At 43.7% G+C, this 26,209-nt stretch overlaps 1 protein-coding gene across 4 annotated transcripts in view; it reads right to left on the reverse strand.

Annotated features, from left to right (window-relative positions):
• Window positions 1–19,841, reverse strand: part of CAMSAP1 (calmodulin regulated spectrin associated protein 1) — a 59,563-nt gene extending 39,722 nt beyond the window's left edge. Inside the window, exons 1-3 of one of the 4 annotated variants that reach the window (XM_090021327.1) lie at window positions 14,550–14,687; window positions 13,704–13,863; window positions 1,678–1,840 (exon numbers count right to left, since the gene is read on the reverse strand). In XM_090021327.1, coding sequence (XP_089877453.1) covers window positions 1,678–1,840 — 163 coding nt within the window. In that variant the 5' untranslated portion in view covers window positions 13,704–13,863; window positions 14,550–14,687. Of the gene's footprint in view, window positions 1–1,677; window positions 1,841–2,778; window positions 2,952–13,703; window positions 13,864–14,549; window positions 14,688–19,823 lie in introns of those variants that run through there. The other 3 variants (XM_090021328.1, XM_090021326.1, XM_090021325.1) reach the window with 3 other exon arrangements.
• Between the last annotated feature and the right edge of the window lie 6,368 nt (window positions 19,842–26,209).

Consider the following 26,209-nt stretch of genomic DNA (forward strand, 5'->3'; position numbering starts at 1 on the left):
TATCCCAACATTCCTATCATCAGTAAAGCTATATTAATGTTAACCAATAATAAACAGTAATAATAATGGTATTTTTACTAAGTTTTAGGCCAGTTAACACTGTTATTCAAGTTAGCTCTCCCAACTATGCATACAACAGATCTGTCCAACTGATGAAGGGTACAAGCATGCCAGCAGATCCTTGAGCTTATGAGGAACCTCACTGAGGTCAATGTAAAAGCAAAGGCAGGACAATCACTTCTTCTACCCAAATTCTGGTGCAGAATTAGAGCCCTCTTTTGAAGCAAACCCAAAATATAAATAAGGAACCTACACAACTTACAAATCACACTTTATTTCCACTCGCTAAAAAGGCCCTAATTAAGTATTATAAACTATTCTAGCTGCTGAAATGTATTCATACAGGAAAACACCCATTTATTCTTCATGACTATCCAGTTATCAGTGACAGCAATAGTCAACATTTATATTATGTTAACTCCCCAGAGTCCTTTTTTTTTTTTTTATACAAAGCCTCACCCTGCTGTTACTCTGCCCTTTATACCTCACATAAATGAAATACCTTACCTTTACACCTAGGATAAGAAGGAAAAATTACATTCAGGTTACAACACCGAAAGTCCTCTTTCTACTTTTTGTGGGTACTATCCACAGACAGATAAGAGAAATTACTGGCAGTACCGGATATACTTATTAAATATCCCAGCTGAAACAGTCTAAAATATTTATCTGCAGGAATGGATTGCTCTGCTCAGCCCTGTCACAAAGTAAGCTAGTGTTAATCCACTAAGCATATTAGAATTTGGCAAATTAGAGTTAGATTAACAGGGTTATCTAATTTTCCAAAACAGAAGCATATTTTTATTGCACTTTATTGGTTAAACAGAAATAAGTATTCAATCATGTTGAATATGTAGTCTAGCTATAGACACTCAAAAGGCAGCAAGCAACAATAACTGAAAAGACTGATCCACTGCAATGTAAAAATAAATAAATAAATAAAATGCAGATGCCTGTGAACACACTGCAAAAGTGCCTCAATATTCTCCTCCCCCATCAAAAAAACCCTCTTTGTATGGTAATGCTTCCTGACAAAAGACAGTTTACAAAAGAACCTCTTTCTCTTATATCCTACCTCCACTTCTGTATTTTAGCATACAGATAAAGACAGCTATAATTCATTAATAGATTTCCTTACTTTGAAAAATAAACTGTAGGCTATTACTACCAAGCTCACAAACCACAGTATTTTTATTTTAAATTCAAACTAATGTGATAGACCAGAAGCTAGCACATCAGAAACCTGCCAAGATGACTAGACAAGGAATCACAGAGGCCTACACAGGCCCCAGGTTTTCAAGTGGCAACACAACAGATGTGTGGGGCAGAATCTTCTTCACTAAATACATCACAATACTATATCTTTAGAAGTACGCATCAGTCACAATTATCATCTGTGTTGTTCACAATGAGGTTCCCTCTCACACCTATTTATTCAGATTCTTTGCTTTATTCCTGTCAAAAACACTAGGAAGCACCAGACTCTGACCAGGGAACAGGTTTGACACATTACTTCTATTTAAAACAAAGCCTAATTTAATTACATCTGGGATAGCAGGGGAGACAGAAAAGGCAAGAATAGAAACAAGAACAATTGCCGGCAGAAAAGGATCTTACCTATTCCATAGGCTTTAGCACAGATCCACTGTAGATTAGCAGCTATTTTGGCTCTGGAGGAATCATAGAGCTCCAAAGGGACAATCTCCACGGCACTATCTGTCAGGGCATCCATTTTTCTGCGGGTGCTCTCTCCACCGGCACAAACCTCCACGTCCACCATCTGAAACAACACACAAAAGATAGCAGGCCCTGCCACGCACAGGCGATGACAGCTCCCCCTCCCCTCACACCTTCTCAAAAATAAATACAATAAACGGCATCATCCCGGGAAGACCAGCGGCCTGCAGAGCTCCCGCGCCTCAGGGGCGCATCTGCCCGCACAGCCTGCCCAGACTGTGCCGGGAAAAGCCTCGGAGGCCTGCCGCGCTCTGCTGCAACACCGGCCGGCAGCGTGCTTGCAGTGTCGATCCCCACCTCCCCCCAGTCTTTAACCCCCCGATTTCGCATGAAGGCTAACTGCACCGGCCCTGGGGGCAGGAAATAAATAAATGAGGGGAGATGGGGGGGGGCAATCCCTCCCTGCGAACAGAGCCATACCCTTCTGGCTGCAAGCCCGAACAATGTGAGCAGGTACCAAGGGGCTGCGCCCACCTCCTACTGGGCAGGGGACTAGGCACACTCCCAGATCCCCTCAAGACCCTGCTTTTCCTCCCTTTAAGATCCCCCCATTCCCCCCAGATCCCCTTGAGGCTCCCCCATTCACTCTCAAGGACCCCCCCAGATCCTCTCAGGACCCCCATTCCCCTCCCAGATCCCTTCAAGATCCCCCATTCACCCCAAGATCCATTCAAGACCCCCCCATTGCCACATGAGATCCATTCAAACCCCCCCACTCACCCTCAAGACCCGAGATCCCCTCAAGGCACCCCCATTCCCACCTGAGACCCCTTCAAGGTCCCCAAGATCCGCCCGAGATCTGCTGAAGACCCCCCATTCTCCCCCAGATCCCTTCAAGATATCCCCCAATCGCCCTACCAGATCCCCTCTACCCCCCATTCACCTCCCAGATCCCCTTAGGCCCCCAAAAGATCCCCTCTCGCCCCTCCCCGTCGCGGGCCCGCCCCCCGCGGCCTGCAGGGCCCGCCGCCGCCGCCTCACCTTGGGCGCGCTACTGCCGCCACATGCCCCGGCCCGGCCCCGCCCTCACGGAGGCCCGCAGGCCGGTCCCGCCGCGCGGCGCTCGGTGAGGACGGAGCCGCCGCCTGCCCGCGCTGGGGGGGGGCGGGGCCTGGCGGAAGAGCGGAGCGGGCCCGGCTCTCGCGCGGGCGGCGTCGGCGCTGTACTGCGCAGGCGCGAGGCCGGCTGCGGCCCTCGCTAGGCAACCGGCCCCGAGGGATTGTGGGCGTGGCCGGCGGGTATATAAAGCGCTGCGCAAGGGGGCCAGTGGAAGGCGGCTGTGGTGGCTGGCCCACGCAGCCACAGCCGTACTGGATGTCCTCCACTAATCAACAAAAATTGTTTTGAAGTTGAAAAAAATTTTGAGGCCCCATGAGCTTCCTGGCCCAGAAAAACCTCCAAAATAGGAAACGGCATGAAAAAAATGGGGGAGCTGGAAAGTGCCCAGCGTCGTCCACCCCGCAGAGTCTCCTGAAACAAAGGGATCATCAAGTGCAACCCCCTGCTCTGGGCAGGAACAAGACCGAGATCAAACGATCCCGCCGCACGCCTTCCAGGACCGGCTTTCAGGAGATGGGGCTGGTACCGCTGCTTCTGTCCCGGAGATGGGGGAAACAGGGACCCCAAAAAAGCTGAGCGGGGGCTCCAGGTTGCTCTGGAGAAACACATCGCTGTTGGAAAAACTGCTTCTGATTTCCCCCCACCCCACCCTAATCTAGCCATTAAAATGACCCCACTCCCAAGAAGGCTTGATGAGGAACATCTTGCTTTTGAAGGCGTATCTGACGGCATCCCAACGGCAAAGCTGGCCCAAGAAAAGAAAGCACTGCTTCTCCCACCCCTGCTAACAGATCTGCTAGCGTGCTAGAGGAGGGATAGATAGAGACAGATGCACTGGCGACACGTAGGAGGGGCACGGGGGTGCATGTGCACCCCCAGATAAGCAGTGCACCCCCTGAGAGAAGTGGTGCTGATGCTGCTGACAGTCACCACTTGCCACCTCTCTCCCCCTTGCTGCTGACACCGCCGGCGGTGTCCACGCATGGTTGCTGATTGCTAGTTGGCACTCACCACCCCCAACACCACCACAGTCGCCTGCAGGCGCTCCCCGCTTGCCACCCCTACCTGCAGGCGGTCACTGCCCCGCCAGCCTCCAGGGGCACACGTCATTCATGGATGGATAGGCAGACAGACGTGAGCTTGTGTGGACTGAAGCTCACTTCATCACATGCATGTGATGCAGCCTATGAAATCTTGTGCTATGTTGTGTCTGTAATGTGTCTGTAATGTGTGTGTGTGTGTGTGTGTGTGTGTGTGTACACACATATTATTTATACATAGATATAGACAAAAAACACACAAAACATACAGATGCGCATGCACACACGGGTTAGTCTATAAGGTGCAAATCTCCCCCACCTTCTCCTCGACTTCAGACCAACACACACAAGTCTCTCAGATCACAGATTTAACAGTCATTCAGGTGTGGTTCATCTCCAGACCACTGTTTCCTGGCCCACTGGTTTGACAGACCTCTTGTAGTCATTTCAGAGATGATCACCACTTATTCATGTAAGATCACTGCAACTTCCTTTTTTAAAGTAAGGAAATAGTTCAAGGGTGACAAATGCTAGCAGTTCTCAGTTGACCTTTCTTCTCTGAGCCTATCAACACTATGAAAGTTGCACTAACAACAAAGAGATGAGCCATTCCAACATGATCATGTATTCACTGTAAAATGTGGACACTGACATTGAAACATCTCTCTTAACCTGCAGAATAAACACAGGTGATCCACTGTTCACACCCTGCCTTATGATGAGGATAGAAAAAAGTCCGATCCAACAGAAGAGAAAGTATTATCTCATTGTTTTGCAGAATGCTCCAGCTGAAAATACTCTTTGAGTTCTTTTCATGAAGTGAACAAGCTGTTATTATTTTACAGTCAGCATGTTAGGCACTCTGTATGCCTTGTGGCATGCTTTGAGCAGCTTAGTTTTAAGGTTCAGCTCATTTAAGGTACTTTGCAGGGACAGATCCTGCAGGCTTATGCAGCCCTCCTGAATCAGTGCCACACTGCATGAGCACAACATTCTGGCGGAAAATACTGCCTGGATTATGAGGATTTAAAGGACTGAGCATACAAATGCTTAAACACGTGAGTAATTTTACCATATGAGTCTATGAAATTCAAAAGAAAAACTCACCTGGAAAAATATCCTGATGATAAGGATAATGTTCTCCTTGGGAAGTTACTTAAGATTGTAAAACCCAAAGAAAACAAAGCCATTATTGAGTTGGATAGACATAACCAACATTTGATGTTGCTTCATGGGAAATAACTTTACTTGATCTTCCCTTAACTGTATCACTGCTTTGTACTCTCAACCCCTTTCATTGATGCCCTGCTGTCATCTAGTCTTGACATAAAATATACTATGAGTTCTTTCTGACTGGCAGTGTTTTGAAACAGACTTACCTGGAGGATGCGCATGTCCTTAGATGGAAGTAAAGGCTGATACTCAAAAAAAAAAAAAAAAAAAAAAAGGGGGGTTAGATCTAATGATTAAGTGGCTTGTCAAGCACTGAGCCTCACATAATACTTTGCTAATTTGGCACCAACTAGAATGTGCAAGTGTTGAAAAGCCTGTATTTAAAATGGGAGGGGTACCAGTAAGTTGCTAAACATGTTTTCTTATTTATAAGAATATTAACGATGGTCCCATGCTTCGCAACGTTCAGCAGCGGCAAACTTATTATTCACATACTACTAACTTTATTCCCTGGTCTGCACCATAACACATGCTATAAGACTTAGTCTCTGACAAGTCTTAACCTATTGCTTTTTCATATGAAATGGGTTTTCTATTATGTTCTCCCTGATTTATTATTCATCACAGTGAGTGTAAATACGATCTGAAGTCTGTTGTGCAAGTCACTTTTTCAGCAGTCCGCTAAGATAATTAGCAAGGCTGTGATCACTTTGCAAACACTGCCATGTTTGGACTATTCTACCTAGGGCTCTTGGCCTAAAGGAGCATACTTGGAACTTTTGTTTCTGGAGCTATAGGTTTCTTGTCTCCATTTGGCTTTCCAGCCAACAAGCAAGAATATCAAGCCATTATCCACTTCACAACAAAGGGAAATAAATTCCTAGTGCAACCAACTGATGTTCTGCCATACTCTGTTATTTCCATAGCCATCATCCAACATAAAGATGCTTCCCCTGTAGCTTTTCAAGCTTCAGAGAAAGATAGAGCTGCCCTGCCAGGGGCACTAATTGGCACCCTTGTTGGCAGTCTCATTAGAGTAGCCAAGGACTGAATAGACCTGAATAGACCGTAGGGGAATTAAATTCTCTCTCGGCACTATTAAAGGCCGCTTCAAATCAGAGATGAGGCATATTGGTGGGAGATGAAACAGAAAGCTTAGGTTGCCACCGTCTGTCCCATGGCTAGGCAGAAGATTCCAGTTTCTCAAACTACCACCATCAGGCACCTTTTTTCGTTAGCACCACATTCACAATAATGAGAGAGGATTTGCGACTCCAGAATCTCTCCACATGGGAAAACTCATCTGCATGACACAATAGCACTCCTCAAGCTAATATTATTCTGCTTCCACAAGCCTTTTCTCATAGAGGATCTTAAAGCACTTGCCAAAAGTGGACGTGGGTATCCCCTCCCCCCCAGTTTTAGGGATGATAAAATTAAGAAATGGATCCAATCACTGGAAAAATAGGGAAGCGTTTTCTTGCTTAAAAAATTGTCCAGAATAAAAGCAAGGTTTACCATACTCAAGCTCCACAGCACCAAGAGGATAAAGACTGGTTTGCTTCAGGCAGTACAGCCACCAAGCAAACAAGAAGAAACCACTCTGGTCTCCCCTGTACTCCATCTCTTTTTTCTAGCTGGCTTATAACCCATATCCTTCAGGGAATCAGCTGCCTGCTGCCAGCGTGGCTTATTAGCATTTCAGTGGGAGCACTTGCTAATCCACCCCTTCTCTTCAGCAGCAAGCAGGAGTGTTATTTGGGGAAGAGATTTAACCATCTCCCTACCTTTGAGCTTGTTCCCTTGTACTTGTCTGGATGGCCAGAGTTGGTGGGGAGGGAGGGAAGACACACGTCAATCAAACAACTGGCTTTTCCACCCTTCTGGTCAGTCTTTATGACAACCTAACCAAGCTGAAGACCCCGTCCCATCAGCCCAGTAATGAATGGTTTCAGAGGTGTTTGTGGTCCTGTTACTATGATACCATGAATGACCCTATCTATCTATCTAGACAGATTTTTTTATATATACATATACACACACACATATATATAGTGCCATATATATAATGTCATCAAATATAGTGTATACATATTAGATAATATGTATATTATATATACAATATAGGGTCATATATAGTGTCATAAAATATAGTGTGTGTGTGTGTGTGTGTGTGTGTGTGTGTGTGTGTGTGTGTGTGTGTGTGCACGCCACACTATATGTATAGTGGCATTTCATTTTAAACATGTCATTTTGATCATGGAACAATGGATGTTATGGTGGGGTGGGGGATATCAGAAAATTTTGGATTATTACTTTTTTTTTCTTTTTTTTTTTAAATCAGAGAAAACCAGGATTCCTGGTAATTAGTGATGGCTCTGCTATGCTATAGGAACTGTTCCTGTGTTGTTGATAATTGCACTATAATGACTGTTTCTGAATTACTAAGAACATGATTTTGATCTCCCTTCTTGAAGGACGTATACATAATGAACTGTCATGAGATAGGAGTTTGTACATGAAGGAAAATAAGACATTTAAAAACTGTCAAGGCAACAATGGAATGAAGGTCCTGCCTAATTCCTTAGTTTGTATTCACATTGTGTGTTATCATGGTGCCTTTTTCCAAAGCAGGGTGCTAAATGTGATCTATTTTTTATTTATTCATTCAAAATTTCTAGCAAATGACATTTTCAAACTTAGTTGTGGAATATATGTTGGCATTACATTCATGCCTACTGGCATGCATATCTCTCTATACCTATATCGATATACATCTATATATATATATATATATATATATATATATATACACACACACACACACACACACACACACACATATATACATATATACACACACGTATATATACACACACACACACACACACACACACACATATATATAATTTTAATCATGGAAAAAATGTGAATTGGGGGAGGGGTGGAGTTTAAATCAGAAAATTTTGGATTGTTTTTTAATCAGAGAAAACCAGGTTCCCTGGTAATTACTTAGCTATAGTTTGGTAACTTGCAGTAAACATGTGTTCTTTAAGCAACTGGGAATTTAATTAAGACTACATTACATTCAGTAGAATGTAGAGCCAAAATGGCTACCCTAATTTGTGCCATTTTCCTTCCTTTTCAGTGCATAATGTTTCTCCAGGTATTGTCCCAGCTGAGCTAGGATGTAAAACCTTGTCCTGCTGGTCTCAAGCTGCGTGGAGTTTTTGATCAACAGTTCATAGGTTACACTGGATGGGGCCACTTCAGCATGTTTCTTGTCCCCTGCCTCCCACTGCAATCAGGGGAGCTGGCTTTATTTTCAAGTGAGTAAGAAACACCAGATGGAGCCTGCATTCACTGAGTGCTGATTTCTAGCCCATTACAGAAAAGGGCATCTTTCCCATTTATTGCTCATGGTACCAGGATAATCAACCTCATGCTTAAAGTAACATTGCTATTTAACATTTCTCAAACATGAGCTAAAATTAATCAGTTCTTTCCAGCAGGAGAGGGGGAAGGGGGTTGCAATCCTCCTGTCCTCTGTTTCTTTAATTCTCTTTTTAAGCAATCCAATTCTTCCCCTCATTTGCTAGGAATGAAGAGTATGTGATAAAATGACCAACTTTCAGGGAGCCAAATCTGAGATTTAGTCCCAGATACTCCACAAAGCTCAAGAACCAGAAACACTCTAGGCTACACCATTTCCACTGCTGACCTGGGCACAGGGCTACATGGACATGGCTATACTGCTAGTTTACCAGGTAGCCTCCCACTACCCATTTGGTTGCTTTACTTTGTGATTCTGTCACTTGGAAATGTAGTAATATATAATATGTAAAGCCACCAACAAAGAAATGGTAAGGGCTATTTATTTATTTATTCAATTGGGCCAGTATTGGATAAAAATAACTTTGCAGGCAATGAATTAATTTATTCCTAATGTGCTAGAGCCATTGTTTTCCAGAGCATAAGGATACAATAGTACTTAAAAACCCATATGGGTTTTCCATACACGTTGCCATGACAGGATATTTTGTTTTAACATCCTATATTTGCCTTTGTTCTTGTTTTCCCATCTCTGCCAGAGAGATAAAGAACAGTGAGTATATCTCCCTGTGTGTTTGGAAAGCATTTTGGGTGTTCCCATAATGGAATTGATGACCACAAAAAACATAAAATAACAAATCAGATGCACTCAGAGTGCTCCTGCAGACAAAATAAAATTGCTTTTAAACCTACTTTCTTTAAAAGCTTTTTTTGTAGAGGATTCTTGATTTCTTGTTTTCACTAATGATGCATTAAAACCCCCCCCCAAAAAAACAGCTTTCCAGGTAAAGCAGTGTTTCCTGATAGACATGCTAGAAAGTAACAGTCTATTGAATAGCAAATGCACAGCTAGCTGTACAAAGAGAGAATGACTACTTCCAACTTTCACACCGCTGTGTAAATTTTATTGGAATGCAATGAACAACAGAATGGCAGAAGAAAACCATAATTTAAAAAAATCTAATTGAACTCCAAAGGGATGTATCCCTATATGTTCAGGCCCATGCCTTCCTTGGTGACATAGCAATAGACACATTTTAAAATACACAGCATGTTTGTACCAATAAATGAGTACCTTGTTTGTGGCCAGAGAGGTACAAGCTTCAAGGCACCGGTACATTTGCCTTCCAGTGAAACAATACATAGCCCTTTTATCCCTTCTATACATGGTTATTGCAACAATAATACACTAAACTGCTCAAAATATTACCTTTAGAAATTAACAGCGGACTCCTACCAACGTCTTCCTAAGGCTCCTACAACATCTTTATTTTCACTAAATGTTTTGCATTTGCTGGAGAATTCTGCATGGAGGTAGGTGTTAGCGTGGGAACAAAACTGGAGCCACTTTGTTCCAGTCTCCCTGTGGGATGTGCGAAGACACAATTTTCCAGCCATATCTTGGGAAAACACCTGCTCAGCCTAAGATGTATGGATGATTTATTTGACCTAGACAGTTCTCTCCCATGATGGCCCAGGAATAGGGTGCCATTTCTGGATTATACCATTACTCCCTGTGTGAAGAGTAAGATAACAGATAACAAATGGCCCTGAGCAAGAACACGAGAGTGCAGATCACTCCAGGGGACCAATTGACTTCCTAATGTGCAAGGAGTTCAGCTCAAGCGGTTTACAAAAAGCAGCAAAGACTTCACAGTGAATTTGAGCCTCCCTTTGCTCCCAGGTCATTTATTAACACAATAAAGTACTTGGCAAAAGCCTACAAATATGCAAGAGGGGGAACACCCTAATGAACAACATTACTATGCCCTGTAGCATTGCTCTAACCCCTGGGAATCTCTAGTAAGAACTGCAGTACTCCAAATCATGGAGTGACCAATATCGCTCCACCAGGTCAAGCTGCTCTCAGAGGAACAGCAGCAGCCTAAGACCTTTCACCTAGAGTTGACAGCTTTGAATTGAGCCCTGGGTGCCAACTAGCAATAACCAAGGGCTATTTGGCCACCAGAGCAAATGGAGTTTGTTAGGTACAGCTCTGTGTCCACTTAACATCATAAAAGCACTGCAGCCCTTGGACCGACTCCTTGTAAGCTATGGGAACTGGAAGGGCCAAATCGGATGCAGCTAACGAACCTGGTAGGTTGAGCTATACACCAGGGCAGCATAATATAAGGAAGCTTACATGCCCTGCTTTCATTGACAGAGAAAACTTTATTGCTATCCCCCTGCACCCTGTTGCATTATTTAAGGCATCGGCTCATTCTGAAGATAACTCCAAATGGAAAAACAAGTCTAAACACCTCCAGTTCCTGGAGTCACCTGGATACTATCACTATGGTTGGAGTCCAACCTGACTTGCATGGATTCAGTCCAGGGTTGGAGCTTCGGGCGTGAGGCTGCTTCCTTTTGAATCAATGGGATTCATGCCCTGTTCTTCAGTGGGGGCAGGATCAGGCTCTCACAAATATGCGCAGCACTTAATAACACTGGGAACATACCACTGCAAGCAAGTTGCACCTCTTTGCCTTGTCTTCTTGAACAAACAGAGAGTGCGCATGCATTTTGACACACAAAACCGAACCCCGCACTTATGCGTCTCCCCTTGCAGGGGGAAGAATGAAATAAAATATGAGCCACACCTGACCAGTATTAGACACATCACCCAATGCTCTACGGGAAAGCACTTGGATACTACAGCAATGAGCAAGTACTAAGAATCCACATAGAAGAGGATCTGAAGCTAAACTATTCCAGCTCCCAGGTAAAGTCACATTCATGTGCTCAAAACGCAGCTACCTTGTTGGTTGGCTAGATTTACAATCAGTCCGGCCCACTGTTTTTAGCCTGTTATTTTGGTACAACATTCATCCTTTGCCGTGATGTGATGTGCTTGCGGTTTCCTTTGCTGCAGTAAGCACCTCACTGCCAGCCAAGGAGCACAGTTGAGCCCTTCACTGAGTCCCTCTAGAGCTCCATCTCATCCTGTTTTTAGAGGGCGCTTAAAAAAAACAACTTATATTGGATCTGCCCGCTGACTCGATGCCCGATTTTTCATGCTACATTTCAATGCTCTTATGTTTGTTGACACTGAAAAATGTTAACGTGCACCACTCGTCACAGAAGTGATTACGGTTTAATGACCTTGCTTGACCCGTGTCTTGAAGATTACAAGGCCTGTCTTGGTTTTAGGACTCTCCGATATTTCCCCGTACAAAAAACTATTCCACTGAAGATCTTCAGAAACAAAATTCTTCAGCTAAATCTTTGCATTAAAGGCCTCTCCCCTTTCCATTCTCTTCAACACTCAGAATATAAGCCAGCCCAGGAAACGCTCAGGAAAACTCCCAGCATTTCTCAAGCTGTGAAGCTCACATTTGAAGACTGCTGCACTGCTCCTACCTTCAACTTTTGCTGGAATATACAATCAAATAGATGGAGAGATCCATTTAAATAGGTGGGTTTTCTTTTTTGGGCTGATATTGAGCGGGGGGGGGTGGAAATATGCTAACAATTTTGCTCAACGATAACCCGACTGGCACATTCTGAGGTTCGTGCAGACAAAACTCCTGCTGGAAGGATCACCCAGTTTTAATTTGAAGCAAGTCTCAACAGCTCTGACCCACCCACAGTTATTTATTTATTTAATGACAGGGCCGGTTAGACACAGGAAGCAGTCAAGAGATGAAGCTGAAGCAGGTGCCAAGTCCCAGCCCAGCCTTGCACTGAATGGGATGCCGTCAGACCCCAGCACAGGGCCCTAAGGACTTCTTTGAAGGGGCTCCACCTGCTCGAGAGTCCATGAAGGACTGGGCCCTAAATGACAGGTTGCTCTGTGCTTTCCTGTTCTTTATTGCAGCAGAGATCCTGCAAGTTGTGCTCTTGTGCCTGAAGCCCCACACAGAGTGTCAAGGTCTATTCCCAGCTCTGCCACAGCCTGTACGACCTGGAGAAAGTCGCCACCTTTTCTGCACCTCCGTTTTGCCCTCTGCCAAATGTGGATAACGCTGCCCATCTCAGAGGGGGGCTGTGAGGCTTAAAGCGCAAGTGCGTTAAACCCCTTGGCTGTCCAGAGCTGCAGAAGGCTAAATTACTCACGATATTGATGGCTGAAGGTGACCACTCTTTTGACCTCTCCTGCCTGAATTGTTGCAGTCTCCTTAATAGCCTTGCACCCAAGTGACTTTCTGTGAAATCAGACACAGCTATTGTCTGTGACACTTCCCACAGCTGCTCACCAGCACCGGCTCTGGCCTCCAACCCGCATCCTCCGAGTCACTCCCAGTGAAGGCTGCAGCGAATGTGTTGGTTCTGAGCACATGAGCATAGCTAGCATCTCCATGGCAACTGCAAAGTGAATCATGATCATTTCATAATGTGACATCACAAGAAGTGAACGAGGGCAAAGAGGGAGGGGAGGGCTGAAATATTTCCAGGCACAGCAATCTGGGTCTATTACACATACAATAGACTCAGCAAAGAGCTCAAACCTAGAGAAGTGCCTTCTCTGTTGGCCTGTAGCAGGGAGGGGAGGAAAACAGGAACTGGTTAGGTTGAATCGTCTATTAAAATAAGCAGATTATGTCTGAAGACGACATTTCAATTCTGTTTTCCCCTACCCACCTCCAGGGTAGTAATTGGGTTGCCAGCCAGTTCTTGGAGCTCACCGAGTATTTTTATTTTCTGCGTGCTTCTGCATAATTAGCATGGCCTGAGCATGCCTAAATCTGTTTCCTTTTTTGCTTTGTTCTTTGACAGAAGCTGACCATTTTGTCAGTCCTCTATAAAGCCCACCTCATACGGCAGAGTTTGGAGCAGGGAGATCCAGCTGGCACAGCTACACAGGAACTTCTGGGCTTCCACAATATTCAAGATAGAAACTCTGCTGGCTTCTGCTTGGTGCCCCCTGATCAAAACAGGTCCTACTAAACCCAGGGGAAGAGCAACATGGAACACCAGCCATGAGTTTAGTCCTCATTTGTACTAACAAAGGCACCGTCCTAACCACAACAGTTCAGACACCAGTCTAGTGAAGCCAGATGTGAACCCTTAATGCATTTAAACCAACGTCACTCTTGCTTGTGTTAATTTAGCTTAGGTAAGCCCCAGCGCTGGAAGCCATACCGAGATGGAACTCGCTGCATCCTCCTGTTGTAGATACGGAGAAGGTTTAGCTGCTGCCTAGTTTCACATCCGTGCCTTGCGATTCTGCTTTACTCATAGTTCCAGTTAATGTAACACATCGCATCGGTTGGAGGTTATGTTCCAATTTCACGGATGACAGCTGTATTAATGAAAGGACATATCAATTAGGCAACACACACACACGAGAGGGTGAGTCATTAGCTGACACACGCTGGACTCTCGCTAGGGTAGGCACCACATTGAGCAGCTTTTGGGAATCCTTCCCTGTGCTAAGTTTCCTGCAGATCCAGAACCAGACAGAGTTAACCTTGCAGGATCCGAGTGGGCTAGTGTCAGTGCTCAGTTTTAGGGCAGGGGGGACTGTCTCGAGAAACAGCCCCATAGGGAGAAACTGGACATGGTGGTATAAGCTTTCCTAGACTGGGGCGGTCAAGTGGGAGAAAGCCATCCCTAGGAGCAGCGGTTCCCAACGTGGTGCCCATGGGTGCCATGGATAAAACTTCACAAGAATGCAAAATAAAGGGAAGCTAAATTTTGAAGCTGTGGATCTAATGCGATTTTAAGTAATGGAGGAGATGATTGGATTGATCTAGATTCTAAACTTTAATATCCATATGGGCGCCCGCTGCTTTTTCTTTTAAATTTGGATCTACCCTTGGGCGCACAAACATTGGGAGTCCCTGCTCTAGAATATACTTAAGACTGTGGGGTTAACAAGCCAATGACATATTGCTTGTGATAGATTGGTTTCAGTTTATAGTTATTGAGGTTTTCCTAACTAAAAACTATTTGTAGCCTTGTATTCCAGAGGAAGCATTTTCTTACGTGTCAAGACGACAAAGTCCCATTTTCAAAAGTAACTTCAGCATCTGATGGTCAATTTGATTTCAGACTGTAGAAGCCCAGGCAGGACACCTTTGAAAATGGCACCCCAAGGGATTGCCAAGGTAAAGTTCCTAAAACCTGGGAGCAAATACAGTGTTAGGTGGTAGATCAACCCACCAGGTTGTTATTTTTTTACTTTGAAAAATATGAAGAGGGCATTATTGGATTCAGCCCTAGATATAGGTAAAGACACTTGTCTTAGCAGAAGGATTATGATAAAGCTGTCTGTCATTTACTGATGTAAGTTCTGGGGCTTACATAAGTTAAATCAATATATCTAAGGGTTAAACCAGTTTAGGTGTGCCTATGTTAAGGCATGACACTGGTTTAACAGGATGAATTGCAAAGTCTATTCACATAGTCTTCTGTTTGATTATAGGCAGAAAAAAAAAAATCAGACTATTTTCTCCAGACTGCTTGTACAGGAAAGCTTGTCTTCAGAAGGAAATTTACTGGCATTACCATTCCAGTATAATTCCCTGTGTGGGCACTCTTAATTAGAGTGACAGTGGTCTCTTTTCAGTATAATTTTAACTGCAAGAAAAAGGCAACTGTTATTCCAATTAAGAGCCTACGCACATGGACTTACATGGGTATAATAATGCCAATAAATTTTCCTGTGAAGACAAGCCTAGCCCTCATTTACCTCATTTGCTAGGATTTCAGGCCCCTGATTCTCTGTTACCCTCCATCATTTACAAGCTATCATGCTAACTTGGTACATTCTGCACTGATGTCTACCCAAGGTGCAGGGCAATGCAATACATCAAGGCAACAGTGCAAGGAATGCAGGTCATATCACAGTTTGAATATTTTTGTATGAACGAGCTGCCCCCAGGTCTCTAGTCTTCCAGACAGGTTTCTAGTCTTCCTTAACCCAGAGACAGGAAAGGACAGAATTGAACCAGACAGAGCATTAACTAGGATGCTGTATGCCTAGAGAGGGGAACGTGGCTCTTGTTAATGTCTCGAGACAGATCATCATATCTTTAAAACGTGTAAGGGGTAGAAAGCTCTTACTGCAGTGATGGCTTCTTGGTAAGTCATCCATGTAATATTGACTTCTAATTAAAGCTACAGAGTTTGCTCTAAAGAAGGTGACCTGGTCAGCTAGCAAAGCAGATTCTCTCTCCTGCTTAGAAGATGTGTGCCCTTGAGGTATATTTAGGAGATGCTTTAAAACATCCTGGCTGGGGCACCAGCACTAGCTTTAATTATTAACAGCCAAAACAGCTTTAAAAATGTATTTGACTTGGAATTCCCCTTGCCATCAATGACACACATGCAAAATAGTTATGTCACTTTTTAGGTTTCAAGTATTCACACAATGCAGCAACACTTGGGCGGCATGGGAACAGCAAAACCAGTAATGCTTTCCCTCTGACAGCTAAAAGTAGAAAGAAAAAGCTTTTTAGGCAAATCATTTTTGTTTTTATGCATTATTTTAACACGAAGCTGAAATGTTGACCTAAGTCACTCGATTGCTCCTCTACGACTGGTGATTGCATACAGTGTAGCATGGTGGTGGCGACTGCAGCTCATTGGTGATAGCCACACCTACTACTGTTATTTGTTTGCATGCCCTCCCTTCTCCAGCCTCTACCAGTGATGGTGCCATAGAAACATCTACTGATGACTTCCTAACAGTTCCCCAGTGACAGCCACTCACAGAATCACAGACAACGAGGGTGGGAAGAGATCTCAGGAGGTCCCATCAAGTCCGACCCCCTGCTCCAAGCCGGACCAGCTCCAACTACATCATCCCAGAAAGGTTTTGCGACTCAACAACTGGTAGACTAGCTCATCAGCAAAGGATACTCCTTTTTTTGTGCTTAGATCCTGTCCCAAGACGAGAGAAAGACCAGATCAGTTATATCCTGCAAAACCCACCTCTGCTGCTTTATGATTCACTACCTGACTAGTGATTCCAGGAGCCCAATCTCTGCACATCCATGATTCAGGGAAGTGGGTCTGGCATGTTAAGTCAGGAAACCCTCATCTTCCACATCCTTTGGGAAAGGGAAAATGAAATGCAAATAGCATCAGATGAAAGGGTGCTAAGCCTGATAGTATTGGGTTGTGGGCAATATTCCCTCCCTCTCAAACCGAGCCAAGACAAGCAGCCATCTGTTCAGGACAGCTTCCATCAATCTGACATTTCTGCCCCTGGGGGCTAGAAATAACTAAATAATCTATTGTGCCCCCATCACCTAATTTGTGAATTTCCCCATCAAATATTTATTCGTGGTTACAATGAATGGATAGACTTAGTGTTAAACATTTCTGCTTTGAGGTAAACCCTGCTAAGGATAAATCATTTGCTAAGCAGACATTACACTGGAGGAGGATTAAAACAACATCTTTTTTTCATGGGAAAGTCCCCTGCATTTCGCTTGGTGCACAAGAGGCTGAAACATCCTTTTGATCGCAAAGCCAAACGTGAACATCGCTGCATGTGCATTCTCACATTTTGTTCCAGGTCATTACTTAAGCTATATCCTACATGTGGCCGATGACTGACTTCATGCCCAAGGCTCGCAGTCCGTTTCCCAGCAAAACTTCTGGTGAAATATCACAAGATTTGGCACAACCTATAATCCCAGAGCTAAGTCACACAGTAATACAAACCAGCTTTGAGAAATGATATTACTCGTGTTTCCTGTCATACATGTATCAGTGACACCACCACTGTACGGCATTTTAAAACTCCTCTTATATACTTTTCCTTGTGGTTCTTATCGCAACTAATACAAACTTGTTTGTGTACACGTAAGCATGCGTGCATGTATATATGAGTACAGGAGGGTACAGTGCTGAATACTACTGCATCTTTGCTTATTTTGGAACTGAGCAGCTTGTAATTAGTTAGGCAAGGACACTTCAACAGACTCTGATCTCATAAGCAACTTGACAATGAATAATCACCAGTTTGTATGGGTGACAGACGAGGGACTGCTATGCAAGGGCATGCGAATACTGACGTGAGACAACTTATAGCAACTGAAGTTTGACCGAACAAAAAACACTTTGAAATCTCAACAAATCAAAAATTTCAACGAATCAAAAAAACCATGAAAGCTCAGAGACTCCTTACCAGACGAGAAATTCCTGCCCAGAGGAGCATCCCATCTATTAACTCCCCAGTGAAATCTGAAACACCCAAACCGTAAGGAAATATGAACACATCCTGCTTACCAACAAACAACTTCAAGATGAACAGACTATGCCAACTTGTCTCTGAGCCTAATCTGCATATCAAAATTAACTTTTCCAAACAGGAGATTTGACCACCTTCAACTCTCCAATGAAACATGAACTTTCATTTTTACCCAGGAGAACTGCTACCTTTTCTCCAACGGCTGGTGAAGGGTATTTGTGCCTGAAAGCTTGCAATTAAGGATTTTTTTTGTTGTTGCAAAAATCTAGTTGGTTTAATAAAAGATACCACCTCTACCATGAGTCCCAATTGGTGTTTGAAATTGCAGACACTTTCCTGTGATAGCAATGCCCAACTGGCTCTATTAGGGAAATTTTACACGACCTGGGCACTGGGATGGAGTCAGGTAGCGGATTATAAAACGTTCTTCTACAACTGCATTGACCTCGCTTAATTGGGGATGATGGGAAGAATGAACAGGAAAACACCACCAGATAACTGCAGTTACAGCAGATACAAACAGTCTGTTTGTACGAAACTATCCCTGTACACTTGAAAGACAACAGTAGACTGTGGGCTGCCCTGCTAGCATTGGGACCATGGAACCAGCGCTTTTTCCTTGAATGCTTCTGCTTCATTAAGCAGTTTCTTTCCCTGACAAACCTGGGAGTTCATAAGGACGAGGCTTTTCATGGCTTTGTTTGAAAGATGTGTCTTGGTGCCTCTGGTGGTTTGACTCCTTGGAAAGGGGGTCAAGAGATTCTGCATTAGACCATTCATTGCCATTCACTCTCTACCCTTCCTGCTCCTCTTTCTTGCTTACCACCATCTCTTTCCCCATCACAACCCTCTGCCAGCATTTAGCAGACTTATGACCAATGGGTCATTCTTGCCCTTGCTCTCCTTCACTTGTCTACGGTGCATCTTAGTTGCCCCTAATAAGCAGATGTTGTTTAGACACACACATGCCACCAAGACCCAGGGAGTTTTCATCACTGGCTACAAAGCAGATAGGATTTGGACTTTTGTCTCTTTGGTTGTTTTAATTTGCCTCTTTACGAGAGAGAAAGGAGACCTGAAAGGAGTGGTGTTTTTTTTTGTTTTTTTGTTTTTTTAAGACTTAACAATCCTGGTCTCATTTATCTTGGATCTAAACACAGAGAGGACAACAACAAACCTAGGTTAGAAATGGTTGTTTTAATTTGCCTCTTTACGAGAGAGAAAGGAGACCTGAAAGGAGTGGTGTTTTTTTTTGTTTTTTTAAGACTTAACAATCCTGGTCTCATTTATCTTGGATCTAAACACAGAGAGGACAACAACAAACCTAGGTTAGAAAGTGGAGCAGGCAAGGGATTTGTAGTGGCTGCTAAACCCCAAGTTTTTATCTAGGCCTGTTCAACTTGGCTGGCTAACACTATGATGAACGGGCATCTTCGTTAAGGGTCCAGCATCACCTCCCCTGCCCAGGAAGGTGCAAGACCTGATTGTGCATGTGCTCCGAGAGCCTCAGCTCCACCAAACTCCTCATCTGACTTTAGACAAGCTGCCAAATCTACCTGTGCATCAGTATAATAATTAATCCACTTCTTTTTTCTCAGACAGGTACTGTGGCCCCCATCATGAAAGGTCTTCTGAACAAAGGGATGTATTTATGCAGACCCCCAGGGTGGCTTGTATGGATCAGATGGTAACATCAGGCCATAAATTTGGAAACACCTTGAATTCATTAGGAAAAGATGCCAGAGAAGTATTAAAAACATGCCCCTCTATACAAACAGACCTACCACTTTAAGCTACTTCCACATGCAAACAAGGTTTTCCAAACAATGTGTTGGCTCGTCTCAAGGCTGAGCATGCAGTTATTATATAAGATTAAAACAAACAATAACCAAAAATGTCTCAGCTTTGCTACCTTTAAGTGACGGGCTTTGTTTGATCTTCTAGGCAGACATGTCAGCAAGAAATATTTTTAGTGGAGCAAAAACTGCGCAAGGCTCCATATATAGCATATGGCAGCGGTAGAAAATTAGTCAGACACAGAGAAACTGGGTTCCTACCTCATCTAAAATTTAGAAACACTGACATTTCAGCTGCTTTGATTCCTTAGACAGTCGTTATATGCATGAATGACATGCCCCCAGAGTCTGCATTAGCCGCCCTCTCCTTCCTCCGAATGTCCTATGTACCTTTGGACGTGAAGCTGGGGTCATGGAACCGAACACCAAAGGCTTTTATTTTTAGCAAGGGAAGCTAAATATACACATGTCCCTGATGGTAACTCGATAGATTTATCAGCTCAAGAAATGTTAGCACTGGTGAACAGCAGAGCTACATGGGCTGTCATGCCGAACGCCACCCAGGCAAGGGTGGCATTGGAGGAATGCACTAAATCACTGGATTCTGCAATGAACTGTGCTGGGATACTTGGTTCCTCCAGCATGGAGGTCCCTGCAGGCTCAGAGCCCAAGGTGATCATATGCTGCATGCACTTTAGTACCGTGCCTTCCTTTTTCTCTCTCCAGCTGCTCTCAAATAGCTGGCTGACCTGTCAGACACTTCAAGCACATTTAATCTGGCAGACTTTTTACATTCCCTCCACTATTTCGACCTTTATGCCAGTGCTGTGCTCAAACCATCAGGAGAGTGGGACATAACCATACCTTCAGGACCAATATGCTACAATCTCTCACATCTCTTCTGGTTTTCTAGTGGGACCGGCAGAGCGGCAGAGCTCTGGGTAGGCAGTAGATTTCATTCAGAGTTTTGCATTTTCCCTTTGTGGGTCTTTTCTTTTCTCTTTATCCATATGGGGTTCCCTCCTCTCCAACACAATAGAAACCTTTTGCTTACGCTTTTCTTAGCAGCTTATACAAGTACAGGAGCTCCTAGGCTATCTATTAGAGAACCCCGTGATTCACCACAAGCAAACCTGGCAACAAGCTTGTGTGTTGGGAAACAGCTGTAACGAGGCTGTTGCGAAGACGAGCCAACCACGTGGAAATACCTTGCCAGCTTCCTTTTAAGGAGAAATGTTCAAGGACCTGAACCTATTTTGCTTTTTTTTGTAGACAGCTCCGATAGGAAAAGCACAGATGCACACAGTTTCAAAGTCCAGCTGCTTGGCTGTGATTTGACAGACGGCATTTTCTGCCTAACACAAGGCTTAAAGATGTTGCTCCTGCCTTTTTTTTGCAAGAAGCATGAAAATGATCAAAAATGGGAACAGAAGTCACCGTTGCCAAAGAATCCAGAAATTATGTCCTAATCCCCCTCGCACACAACCATTAACAGAGCCAGTGCAGGAAACCTAAGAAGTTCCATGCTGGCATCATTCAGGATAGCCAACCAATGACAATAAATAGCCTAGAAGCAACGTTATTTTGGTAGCAGCAGCAGGGAACAATGTGGAGAAGTAAAGTGAATAAATAATTCAGTATGAAATTTTGGGTGTGTGGGTGGTGAGGAGGAGAAGGTAAGACTCAAAAGTGCAGACACAGTCTCAGCAGAAAGAGAACCATGCCAGCAGCTGCACTCTAGCATTTGCAGCGCAGATTTGAAAGCTAAACATTTAATGCAATTTAAAGAGCGCTTGCCAAGAACAAGTGGATTTTGAAGATCTCTGCAAAGGTTGGTTGAAGCAGACCTTGCACACTGGCAAGAATCTAAGGTTTGACCTGTTAAACAAGCTCACAGCTTCACGTGCTACTCTCTTCCAGGTGAAGCAAGACAGCCTTTTGTGCAACCGCCAGTGTCATCTTCACGCTAGTTTGTTGGGCCCAACCAAACAGGGTAGAGAAGTGTTTTACTGATCACAGAAATACTGCAAGAAGGCAATGGACTAACCAACCCAGACAATCCCATACTTAAATAATGCACATGGCCAACAACGGCTAAACTCAACCGCCCCGAGTTAAGCAAGTGCCCTCATGCCAAGATGAGACATACTTAAAAAAAAAAAAAAAGGTGAGATGCTTAGCATTGAGCACCCATAGCCTTAGGTGACTCCTATGGGAATCATGAACACACAGGACCTCTAAAAGTCAGGCCATTTAGTTTAGCACCTACATTTAGGCTCTCAAGTTTGAAGCTGTTGGCCGCCCCATCCAGTTTTATTTCAGTAAAGAGCTGCCTGGTCTTTCGCATCTCGAGTTACTTGTGTCCTTTCCCTCACTTCCATAAAATGACACAGGATTCTTAATGCTACTAGATACGTGAGGGTTCAGCCACTGGCACCGATTCTCAGGCCACACTGTACTTGGCTGTTCTTTCGCCATCACTCCCATGTCCTCACTCTGGCCAGCCTAAAGCCACCTGTGAGAGCATACATCTGAGCTATGGTTTACTTCCACTTCCCACATCTTGAAGTTTTGAGTTCATAAGCAGTTTTGGGTGAGAAAAAGGAAGGAGTTAATACTACGAATTCTGACCTGTGGCCTGTTTCCCTCTGTCCTGCCATGTTGCATGGAATAACCATTGAAGCATCCTTGTACTGTTCCCCTAGAGCAGTTTTCTCCTTGCTGATTTTTTTCTGATCCTTCTGGGGGTTTCTTACAGTGGGATAACTGCATTTAGCAATAGGACCAAATGTAGTACAAGTTATTAGCTGGCTACATCCCTTCTTGACATGGCTGTGGTCTGTCTGAGATCAATTGCCACATTTTAGGACTTCATAGTCTGCCAACTAATTCCATTTAATGCTGGAAACCAGTCCTGATGGGATGCATCAAGAGCTGGTCCAACAATTTTGCACCGACTTCCATCCCCATTTTTTGGGTCACTCACTACCTTCTGTTCAGGATAAAAACGTGAGGCAGGGAAGGGTCTGTACTGCAGAAGAGGAGTGGAAGGCAGGGTTAGAAATATCTTGCTGGCAGAAACCTCAGAATACACCAACTTTGAGCAAAGGCTCAATCTGAGCCTGGATACTGGCTCAATTTTGCACCTATCAATGAGGTATAAGATTATTAATGAGGTGAGGTTTATTCAAAAAGCATGGTACACTAGTCACTTTTTCAATCCTATTGCAGAATAGAAACAGGCTTTGACTACAAGGTCTCTATCAAGCAAATGCAACAGGACTTTGGGGCTAAAAGGTGGTCAGATTGTCAGTTCTGTACTCTTGAAAAATAACATTGAGAATAATCCAATTTAAGCATGTGGTATGAAGCAAACACACATTTGATGCACCAAATTAACCCAGGTTAGAATGTATGTGGCATGGTTAATTAATGAGGATCAAATCCCGTGGTGTGTACAAATGCCCTTGCATAGCACTTCCAGCTCTGCAGAGCTTTACAAACACCAGCCCATTGTGACACTTAGTTTTAGTTACTGAGATGCCAGCTACTTTAATTTTTAAGGTGTAGATTCTGAACAAACCTGCTATGCTAGTTTAGATTCAGTTTCAAGAATCATTACCATTACCTAATTATACACAGCAAACTGTTTTGAAGATGGTTTCAACAGCTACTGGAGAGCCAGGGTTTCCTATATCCAGACCTACTACTCTAAAACGAAAATGCTTCCAAATGCAAATGTGTTGCCCACTAAAGCCTCCTAGTATTGGCCCATGCTGCCCTGCATGGGATAAACCAGTGATTCTCAATTAGTGGGCCACAGCACCTGGAGCACCTTGAGATCTTTCCAAGGGTACCACACATCGTTAGTACTGTTAAGTGTATAAATGATTCCCAAGATAAACCCAGAGATTTCAAATAGGAATCCATATTGTTAAAAAAACATCTGACCTGCTGTGGCTTGAGTTCTTTGTGACAGAAGAATTGCCATTTTGTAGTAAAAAAAAAAAAAAAGGAGTGAAAGCAAAGAGATAGCATTTTCCAAGGTGGGCCTTGAGCATAACAAGGGGTGCCTTGAGTCTGATGTGGCAGAGAACCATTGACAAAAACAAATGGGGAAACGTGCCAAAGGACTTTTGGGTGGAATACAACCAGTTGCCTGCCTGGCAAAGGACATGACAAAAGTAACACTGGATTTCTTACCACGTGCTGCAGAAGGCTGGATGAACAGTTGCTGGTTCATGATAGATTCCCTTCATTTCTTTGCTCTGTATGTTTGGTAAAAATGCTAATAAATCCTCCTACTCTCCAGAGCAATCACCTGATGCACGTCTTCCTTACTCAACTGCCTCCAAGGCAACCACGCATAGGCAGAATATGGAGAAAGCCTCTCAGCAGGTTCCCACACAGCAAGCAGCAGCACTGGCAATTCAGAAGCAGGATGACCATTTGGGGTTGGGCAGACACTGACGCATCGCAGCTTGCCTCAGGACCCCACAGGATGCTAGCTCTCTCTTCACTCCCTTGCAGGACTGCAGTTTGTGAGACGTTTTCTGTTCGACAAGTCGCGAACACAGGGTGATCCCCGGCATGCCATACTCCCAGCAGCAGAGCTCACTTTTGAGGGGCTCTGTGGACAGGCTTAAATCAACAGTAGAGGTGTGAGCATTGGATGACTGTAACAAATACATAACTGTAATGCAACAGGGACCCAAAACAACTGCATGATTTGCACGGCCCATTCGCACAGAGGGCCTACACTCCATTCCAACCTGCAGCTTGAATTTTACCACAAAAATAGATGAATTGTTTGGAAGAGGGGGACTACTGACTGTATGCAGAGTCAGTCTTTTCTGCTCACATTTTGTTCCGGATTTGATGTGGGGGTGGAAGGGTGGAGATGGGACAAGGGGAATGGACAACTTATTTACAGAGAAATAATTCTACACCCAGAGGTACACAGATGGGTCAGGAACGTGGGTTTGGAACCTCCCTGTTCCTTGTCAAAGTATTTAGAAACAGCTTGTAATAAAATCAAAAAACCCTTTATTTTAAGATATGTTATAAATTTACAACACACATTAACAATTCAGGTTCAGTGTCTTCAGTGTGCATGTGTGTGCAGGTTCAAAGACTCAGCGTTCATTCTAGTCCCGCACATGGGTCTAACCTAACAATTGCCTATATTAATACAGTGGTTAGCAAAGCCAGACTTGTCAGTTAAACCAACATTCTTGATACCTTCTGAGAAGATATTTCAGCCAATTAAAAAAAAAAAAGATTAAAAACAAATAAAATGCCTGCAAACCAGTAACAAGGCTGCGCTGATCTTTTGGTAGGGCCATGGTATTCAACTGAAACTGGATGAAAAAGGTTTAGTATTAGCATTAGCCACTACTCAGTCTTTTGGCAGATATGCAAGAGGTCATTGACCCATGTTAGCATCCTTTAGAATGAACCCTGAATTCTCCAGGTTTGTCAAAATCCACCCAAGTTAAGCTTCAGAAAAAGTAACGTAACATCTTAAAAACAACTGTGCATGCCACACATCAGTGTCAGTTCCATATAAAAATGACCATATACTGGACCTAATTTATTTTATACACAGATGAAATGAAGAACATTGTTAAGTCGGTACCTTGCAGTATAACTTCACTAGTGCTACCTTGTGGTCAGTGCTGTATAGCAAATCACATTCTTGTACAGTTGGTTAAACCCATCATAAAAAACAGCTCTTGCAAATAAAAAAAAATTCTACAGGTGTTTGTTACCTGCTGCAACAGGTAACAACACACGTTTCATTTGGTAGGGTTTAGTTTAAAGTGTTAGCACAATTTCCCCGCTCCACAACATGATATAAAAACTATAACCAAATTCGGTAAGAATGTAATGTATTCACATTTATTAAAGTCCATATGCTTCAGACAGGCCCTGCATTTAAGTTCTTCAAGCCTAGGACAAGAGGTACATCACATGTTGGTTATGACTCAGTGTTGCAAATGAACATGGCAATTTTTTTTTTACATGTAAACGTTAACACACACTGCTTGCTTTGCTTCTGTAGTAACAAAGGAATCACTGTACCAGCATAGACCAGCGGCCAAGCCAGTTAGCTCTCCCATTTCTGGCAATGACCAGCACCAAATGCTTTGGAGAAATAATTAGCTTGAAGGTGAAGATGCACTTAATGATTGGCTTATGCCCTGAAGCACGCATTTTTATCCCTCTATAAAAGATCTTAGTGTCACTGTGTTATTAAACCCAGTGGTGGATGTAATATCCACCTGTTATTTTACCAGCTCTTTATAAAGTCCTAGAAATACGCAATACATGCCAAGTGATAAAAATGTCACTTAATAAAGCAGAAACACTGGGCGTTTAATTCGGACAACACGTGCCATCCCATGCCTACTACTTTTGGAAAACCGTCATTTGAAACTCAGGTTAAAGGGAACAAATTTCACTGCCTGCTTCCTAGGTGAGGTCTGCCAATGCAGCACTATAATGCATTCATCATTTAATGCCACGCTAAATCGAACAGTTTGAAATGCACAAAGCCAAAGCTGCTTAAAACAGGGCCAGGAAGGTTGACTGCTCCAGCTGGAAAGGATTAGGCTCCTCAAGCATTTCTCAGGTACCAAGAGCCA

The sequence above is a fragment of the Crocodylus siamensis genome, chromosome 11 (genome assembly GCF_052110815.1).
Source record: "Crocodylus siamensis isolate JL-2025a chromosome 11, ASM5211081v1, whole genome shotgun sequence".
NCBI lineage: Eukaryota > Metazoa > Chordata > Crocodylia > Crocodylidae > Crocodylus > Crocodylus siamensis.